General features: G+C 46.2%; 1 protein-coding gene across 1 annotated transcript in view; it reads right to left on the bottom strand.

The window, feature by feature from the left end:
- Positions 1–1,984: 1,984 nt before the first annotated feature.
- Positions 1,985–7,781, bottom strand: part of COQ9 (coenzyme Q9) — a 9,404-nt gene continuing 3,607 nt past the window's right edge. The window contains exons 2-4 of the mRNA XM_019666824.1: positions 7,592–7,773; positions 3,302–3,444; positions 1,985–3,018 (exon numbers count right to left, since the gene is read on the bottom strand). Coding sequence (XP_019522369.1) covers positions 2,883–3,018; positions 3,302–3,444; positions 7,592–7,773 — 461 coding nt within the window. The 3' untranslated portion in view covers positions 1,985–2,882. The remainder of the gene's footprint in view (positions 3,019–3,301; positions 3,445–7,591; positions 7,774–7,781) is intronic.

The raw sequence follows: 7,781 nt of genomic DNA, 5'->3' as shown, positions 1-7,781 counted from the left end.
GCTTAACAAAGAATGAAATGCTGTTAGACTTATTGAGAAAAATAAGGTATGTTGGTCTCCAAAGTGGTGCCTTCTTGGGAGTTTTCAAACACCCTGTTTCATCGATTTTAAGATGCACATATCTTTTTCATTTTAAACAATCAGTGTAAACTGTACAACTGACGATGCATTCTAGTGTATAGGCAGCATTTTTCCTTTTTAGTGATGCACAAAATAATGGTGCGCCTTACAATCAATGACACCTTAGAGTCGATGAAAAGGCAGTAGTTTTGATCATAGGCAATTCTTGCCTAATGGGCTGCCTTTAGAACCTAACTCCCAAGAACCAACTCCATCTCATATTGTTTTTATGTTAAAAAACAGTTTAAACAAAACAACAAAGAAAAAAAGAAACAAAGAACAAAAAAAGACAAAGAAAGAAAAAGAAAAAAAAACAGTTTAAAAAGGAAGCTATTTCCACCTTATTGGGAACGAACACACACACACACACACACACAGAGTCCTGCAGCAGTAAGGGGTTCCAAGCTGGGCTGGAAGATGCATGAGGCCCTCTGCTTTGGCAGCTGTCACCCCCAGGCGCCCCCTCCTGGCTGATCATGGTCAGGCTGGCCCCGCCTTCACCTATACACACCTGGGCTCCTTCTGCAATGGCCTCTGCTGTCCACCCGTGGGCTGGTACAAACTCCAGGGCTGCTGTCAGGATGCGGCGCTGCAGCTGCTCCTCACTCTCATGGTCCTCCTCCTCCTCGCCGCCCTGGTCTGTGTACCTGAGGCCCAAATCCGAGGGAGACATGGGGACAGAGCCCAGCACACCTCATCTTCCTGCCTCCTGCCTGGCATGCAAAGTGAGCCTGACCAGACATCAGAGGCTCTGTGCCTCCTCTAGGCACATGTGGAGAGGGCATTAACTTTTGTGTCAGTATCCGTGTTACAATGCCAACACAGTAAAAATGATATCATCCTCCGCTCCTACTTAGTCACTGAGAGAAGAGAAACAGTGAGCAAGGACATTGTGCAGTAGAAGGCGCATGCTCGCAGCACCCTGGATTTCCGTTTATAGCCCTTAACACAGTTTCTTTATCTGTATTTGCACAAGACTGTACTCCATGAACACAGAAACAATGGTTATATTAGTCACAGGGCCTGGCACAAAGTAGGTCCTCAAAAAATATTTGTTGAACTGAAATAAAAAGTACTTTAATCAGGAGACCAGAAAATGACTTGGGAGCACTCTAATTTCAGAGCTAGAGGAACTTCTCAGCGGATTAAGAAAAAAATATCTAATGGAAATGTCAATTATTATTACCTTTCTGGAGGGCAATTTGGCCCCACACATGTAATAAAATGTTACATATGGATAGCCATTGACTCAGTGATTGCTCAGAGAATGACATGCTTTATCACATTATTTTTCATGCCAGTGAAGGAAATCTAAATATTCATCAATAAAAATTAGGTTAAGTAAACTTTGGGATTGCCATTTGCTGGTATATTATGCAATCATTAAAATAATATAGATCGTGAAAAGACATTAAAAATGTGCTAGTCAGTGAAGAAAAGCAGGTTCCAGAACAGCATGTATAGTATATAGTGCAATTAATCACTATCATATGCATAGGTTTATATATGAAATATGCTTAGAAAAACATCTATAAGGATATTCACAAAAATGTTAGCGAAGTTATTTCTGGGTTTGTGAATTCTGGTAATTTCTGCTTTATTTTTGTGAACTTCTTTGTATTGTTCAGATGTTTTAGAATGTACACACACCCTTTTCATTAAGACAATAGGTTCCTTTCAAAGAGTCTTAAAAATGATAAAAGGTGAGAAGGGGGATAGAGAGGAAAGAGGAAGAACAGATATACCCAGCATGCGAAGTGGCCAGAAATGGGTGGGCTGGGTGCTGGTGCCTACCTGGGGGGGGGACGAGAAGACTCTGAATTGGGTTCTTCTGCCCCCTGTGTCTCAGAATGTTGCTGAGAANCCTCCGTTGGCAGACATCAACTCCTGACAGTACAAGGTCTTGCCATTTTACCAACTCTAAAATCCACTGGCTGTGGCCTGTGGCAGCTGGACAGAAAGATCCTGGATTGGCTGGTTTTCTCTTAGTGAAGAAGCCCAGAAGGAAACATGCTGAATCAGGAAGCACCCAGGGCCTAATACACTCTTTTCCATCACTTAAACTATGAAGTGGAACGAGGCAAGGCCACAGGTATGCAAATCAAGCGTGGCAAACAGGCAGCAGACTGGACTCGCGGCTGTACTCCCTTCACACCAGCCTGGGGTTAGGCACACTGCAGGTGTTCAAATATCTGTCAATCAACTGCCTGAAATTACATGCTCAACCGTGTCCCAGCTGGACGGAGGACACTAGGTGATCTCTGTGTTCCTCATTGCTGATGTGCTTTGACTTGACTTTCTTAACTGAGAGAATGGCCCACACTGTGACATGCTTTGAAACAAGAAAAAGGTAGCTTCAGAAAAGGGGAGAAACGCCCTAGAATGAATACTCCAAATCTCAAGCATCACACTGACCATTTGAAAAGAAGTCCAGTCCTCTGAGATCTAGAACACAACAGGCCTGTTAATGACAATAACCAATAAAATGTGCTGACTTTTCTAATCTCCTTCATGGATTCCTCCTCACTGAAGACCTGTTGGCACACTCAGGCCACTAAGACCCCACCCAGGATGTGCTTTAGTACCCAGGCTACTCACATCTCCAGGAACTGAGACACAGATGGCTCCGAGTTACTCTCTTTGGCACCCCCAAATTTGAAACCTAGCTCTGCCAAGTGCACAGAGCATCCCTGGGTTTGTGGAGATCAGTGAGCTAACTTCTGAACAGTGTACAAGGTCCTCCGAGTGAAAGGTGCTGACAATTATAAATGTGAGTACACTGTTGCCCTGGAGCCTGCACATGGACTCTGTACCCGGGGCCAGTGCTCAATGTACGGGATCAGCATTCTCAGTCTGGTTTCCACTGCGTCCCTCAGGAACTGGTCTGTCTTCCTCTTCCTGGAAGAGGGAAAAGAAAACAGTGTGTCTCTGGGTCAAAGGCATGGGCTCGGTGCTCCACTGTTCACTCAGCCTAGGGAGGAGGGTCTCGCCAGCTCCGGATGCTAGCCTGACTCCAGCTGTCAGAGCCAGGCAGCTGCCTGTCACTCCCATCAGGGCAGCAGGACTGCTCAATGCTGCTCTCTTTTGGCCCTGCGTGGACTGACCTCCTGGGGACAACCGGTGGGGCCTGAGTTCCTCGATCCTTAGCTGCCACCCTGAGTGCTCATGCCATAGGACTTACTCTGCTTGGCCCAGCTGCACCAGCTTCTGCTCCTCTTCCAGCACACGGGTGAGCTGAGCGTTGCACTGGGTCACAAAATGCAGGATCAGCTCACTGCCATCATTCCCAAACATGCTGGCTGCCGCACTGGAGAGACCCAGAGACTATGAGAGGGTAGAGGGGAAAGAGAAAGGGGGCAGCAAGTGTAATGGACACGTGTTGCCTGTTCAGCACTAGTGCCTCTTTTGCTAGTAATAGCAGCTTGATTTACAGCAGACCGCCCCACTCTTCATTCTTGTCCGTGTCTGAAAGGATATGCTGGAGAGAGAATTCCCAGCGGCACAAACTAAGAACGCTGTGCCAGACCTACTTCCAGACTTTTCTGTTATTAAATGTGCTGAAACATTTCCCTTCTTGCTTGAGCCAGAGTTGAGCTCTGACACTTGTAATCTGGTCTAATATAAAAAGGGGCTCAGGAAGAGCACTTATAACTCTCTCCCTTACCAATTCACCTACATCTCTTGGAAATTAGGCCTCTCAGTTGCGCACACACATCCACAACAAAGCTTATCTTAATGAGCTGTCAAGGAGTTAACAAGGATCCTTCCCTGACACACGGCAATCACTGAGCACCTACTGGAGGCAGCACCCTGACAGCAGCAGGGGCAGAAAGCAGGGGAGGAACAAAAACAGTTAACTCTAAATCTCCAGCACTGGGAGCAGGGAAAGCGCCTCTCTTTTGGTGTAAATACACAGCCCTTCGGAGGGCAACTGGCTGATATTCACATCAACATCAGAGTTGAGCAGCATCGATGCTGACAGCGACTGCGTCCTAGCCATGTACCAGGCACCCTGTAAGCACATTTCATACACAACCTCACTGCAGCCTCACAGCACCTCCAGCAGGTGGGTATCATCATCACCCACATTTTACAGATGAGGAAACCGAGGCTTAAAGTTCTTAACCACCAGGCTATACTGCCTCTAATATAAATATAATAAGAACCTCAAAAATACACACACTCTCTGGGACAGTGGCTGAATTGTTGTCTCAGCTCCAAAGCTGCCCTTCCATCCCCATCTCTGTGATGCAGGGGCTGGGGCTCTGCAAACCACACTTCTAGCTCCATGTTAGGGTCTCTAGAGGGTGCACAGGGAGACTGCGAGGCTGGAGGAGGAAGGGGGGACTTGCGCCTTCCTGTTGACTTCCGTCTACTTGTGGTTTGTGTGCCATCGTCCCAGTGATGCTTCTCCATCCTGTGGCAGCCGCTGCACCCAGCCTGCACTTTTCCCAACACTCGCAGAACTAGTTCATCAAGCCACCGTCCTCTCCCTGCCCTCCCAACCGCTCCACCATGCCCACCACTCCGCCTTCCACACCAGCCCCAAGGGACCCTTCCTCCAAACTTAGACTCCAGCGCCAGCTGACTAGCGGCTGTTCCTCAGGGATCTGAGCGTCACCTCCACAGGGACTCTCCTGCAAGCTCCTACTTTTAATCATTCCAACTTCACCCTTTGTTTCCTAGCCTTGGGGATGGGAGCTGCATCCCGCAGTTGCTACCGCCATAATATCTTAGTGTTCTTTTTACCCTTTCAGTTACCTGCTCACCTGCTTTACACTGAGTTCACAGTTCTTTGTGTTAATTCTATTTAATACAGATTACTGGTGTAGTTTCTGTCTCCTGACTGATACACTCCCTGAAAGAGCAACTTCCCCGAATCTGTCCTAAAGAAACCAACTAGAAATCTACTTAAATTTATGTCGCACAAAAAGGTTTATACTACTAAAAAACTGGAAACTACCCAAATGTTTACCGAGTTCCAATGAATACAGTAGGTACTATGCAGCCACTATGAATGGACATGCACAGAGTGAAAAAAACCAGTTAACCACAGAATATTCAGCAAATCAGATTTTCCCAAACAATCCTCTTACATTTCTGTCCTCTACTATCGATAGTTCCACAACTTTTTGTAGTGATTCTTTCAAACCTTCTCTGCTTCCTCCAAACCTTGGTCTCCTTCCTTTCTTTCCGAACTTCAGGTTCGTGAGACAAGCAAACCTACTTCACAGGGAACTCAGTAGCCATCCCCTGGGAACTTCCTTAATGTTCTTCTAGAAGCTAACCCCGCGTCTGTCTTCTCCAACCTTGCCACGTAGGGCCAGCCGTCCCACCTGTCTTCTGGGTTTCATAATTCCTGCCTTCAAGGACCCGCATGCTTTTGCTTTTGCCACTTTCTTGTTTCTTTACTCACCCTTGTTTCTGCATCTCCCGTCAGTGTTCAAACATGCGCAAACTTCCATCCCATTTCCCCTGCTCGGTACACACTAGCTTTCTTCCACCCTTCGCAGGCAAACACCTCCCCACTTCCTTACCTTCCACTCACTTAGCTCCCTCCAATTATTTCTGACTGGACGCTCCCCCCATACGGCTGCTGCTATGTCTAGTTGCTTAATCCACATTCTCCTGCTTTGCCTCCAACATCAGACTACTCTGCCTGAGTCTTCTTTGCGAGCTCACCCTGATCCACTCCACCCTTAAATATCAGAGTTCCTTGAGGGCCTAGACTCCTCTTTTCACATTATACTCTAAGCATACCCACATGAGGCTAGGCAATCTCATTCACTTGCATGGTTTAATTATCACATATATATATATTTTTTGATGATGCCCAAACACATTTGTACACTCTAGTGCAGATATCTCGTTTCAGACCTGTATGCTTGACGTCTTCCATTGGTTGACTCCAAGATCCCTCATACTCAACAAATTTCTTATATGATCCCTCCCCAAGCCTGGAACTCTTCCAGTGGCCCTAATCTCAGATAACGGCACCAACATGTACCCACACACACAATAACTGTAACTCTGGTGCTATCTTGTCACTGCCTCCTATGTCATTCTATCATCAAATCTACCCACCTATCTCCATGTTCACTGCCACTGCTTTAGGCCAGAAAACCCTCATCTCTCCTGGGTGACTGGCAACAGCCCCCAATGACTCTCTGCCTCCAATCCATTTTTTACCCAGCAGCCAAATGGTAGTTTTGAAATGTCAAATTTAATCCTGTATCTTCAATTATTCTTAGAATAAAAGCCTGACTCCTTAACACGACCTTTAGGACCTTGCCTGATTTGGCCTCAACGACCTTTCCTATTCAGCTCAAGTCTCTCTCTCTTCCTTCACTCTCTACATGACGGTGTTCTTTGTTCTTCTCATGTGGCAGGCGTCTCTCCATTTTCCGCGTGCTGTTTCTCTGTCTGGACGTGTCCATTCCTCACCCCCACCAAACCAGGGAAGCCTAACTCATTCCATAGTTCTCGGTTCAAAAGCCTTTTCTGACCCCACCACATTAGATCTGATATTTTCTATATCTGTATCGTTCAAAGTTTTCACAATGAGCATAGTGGCGTCATGTAGTATACACATTCCATTTATATGACTTCTGTTACCATATGTGCTCTTGGGAGAGTGAGAGACAAGAGAAATAACTTAAATTTAAGACAAGGAGCAAAGTTGCACATTGTCCCATTTCATGAGCAGCTGTCCGGCAGCAAGCTTGGGATGGGACATATGAGTCTGTAATTCCACCAGTCTCTGTTCTTATAGACCTCTCGTAGGGTATGTGGCTATGCTTGACGATTCTGGACAACATGGCCTGAACATAATAAGCCAATCGCTTAACAAAGAATGAAATGCTGTTAGACTTATTGAGAAAAATAAGGTATGTTGGTCTCCAAAGTGGTGCCTTCTTGGGAGTTTTCAAACACCCTGTTTCATCGATTTTAAGATGCACATATCTTTTTCATTTTAAACAATCAGTGTAAACTGTACAACTGACGATGCATTCTAGTGTATAGGCAGCATTTTTCCTTTTTAGTGATGCACAAAATAATGGTGCGCCTTACAATCAATGACACCTTAGAGTCGATGAAAAGGCAGTAGTTTTGATCATAGGCAATTCTTGCCTAATGGGCTGCCTTTAGAACCTAACTCCCAAGAACCAACTCCATCTCATATTGTTTTTATGTTAAAAAACAGTTTAAACAAAACAACAAAGAAAAAAAGAAACAAAGAACAAAAAAAGACAAAGAAAGAAAAAGAAAAAAAACAGTTTAAAAAGGAAGCTATTTCCACCTTATTGGGAACGAACACACACACACACACACACACAGAGTCCTGCAGCAGTAAGGGGTTCCAAGCTGGGCTGGAAGATGCATGAGGCCCTCTGCTTTGGCAGCTGTCACCCCCAGGCGCCCCCTCCTGGCTGATCATGGTCAGGCTGGCCCCGCCTTCACCTATACACACCTGGGCTCCTTCTGCAATGGCCTCTGCTGTCCACCCGTGGGCTGGTACAAACTCCAGGGCTGCTGTCAGGATGCGGCGCTGCAGCTGCTCCTCACTCTCATGGTCCTCCTCCTCCTCGCCGCCCTGGTCTGTGTACCTGAGACCCAAATCCGAGGGCGACATGGGGACAGAGACCAGCACACCTCATCTT

The sequence above is a fragment of the Hipposideros armiger genome, unplaced genomic scaffold (assembly GCF_001890085.2).
Source record: "Hipposideros armiger isolate ML-2016 unplaced genomic scaffold, ASM189008v1 scaffold_479, whole genome shotgun sequence".
In the NCBI taxonomy this organism is placed as follows: domain Eukaryota; kingdom Metazoa; phylum Chordata; class Mammalia; order Chiroptera; family Hipposideridae; genus Hipposideros; species Hipposideros armiger.
This window is presented reverse-complemented; position numbering and strand designations above follow the sequence as displayed.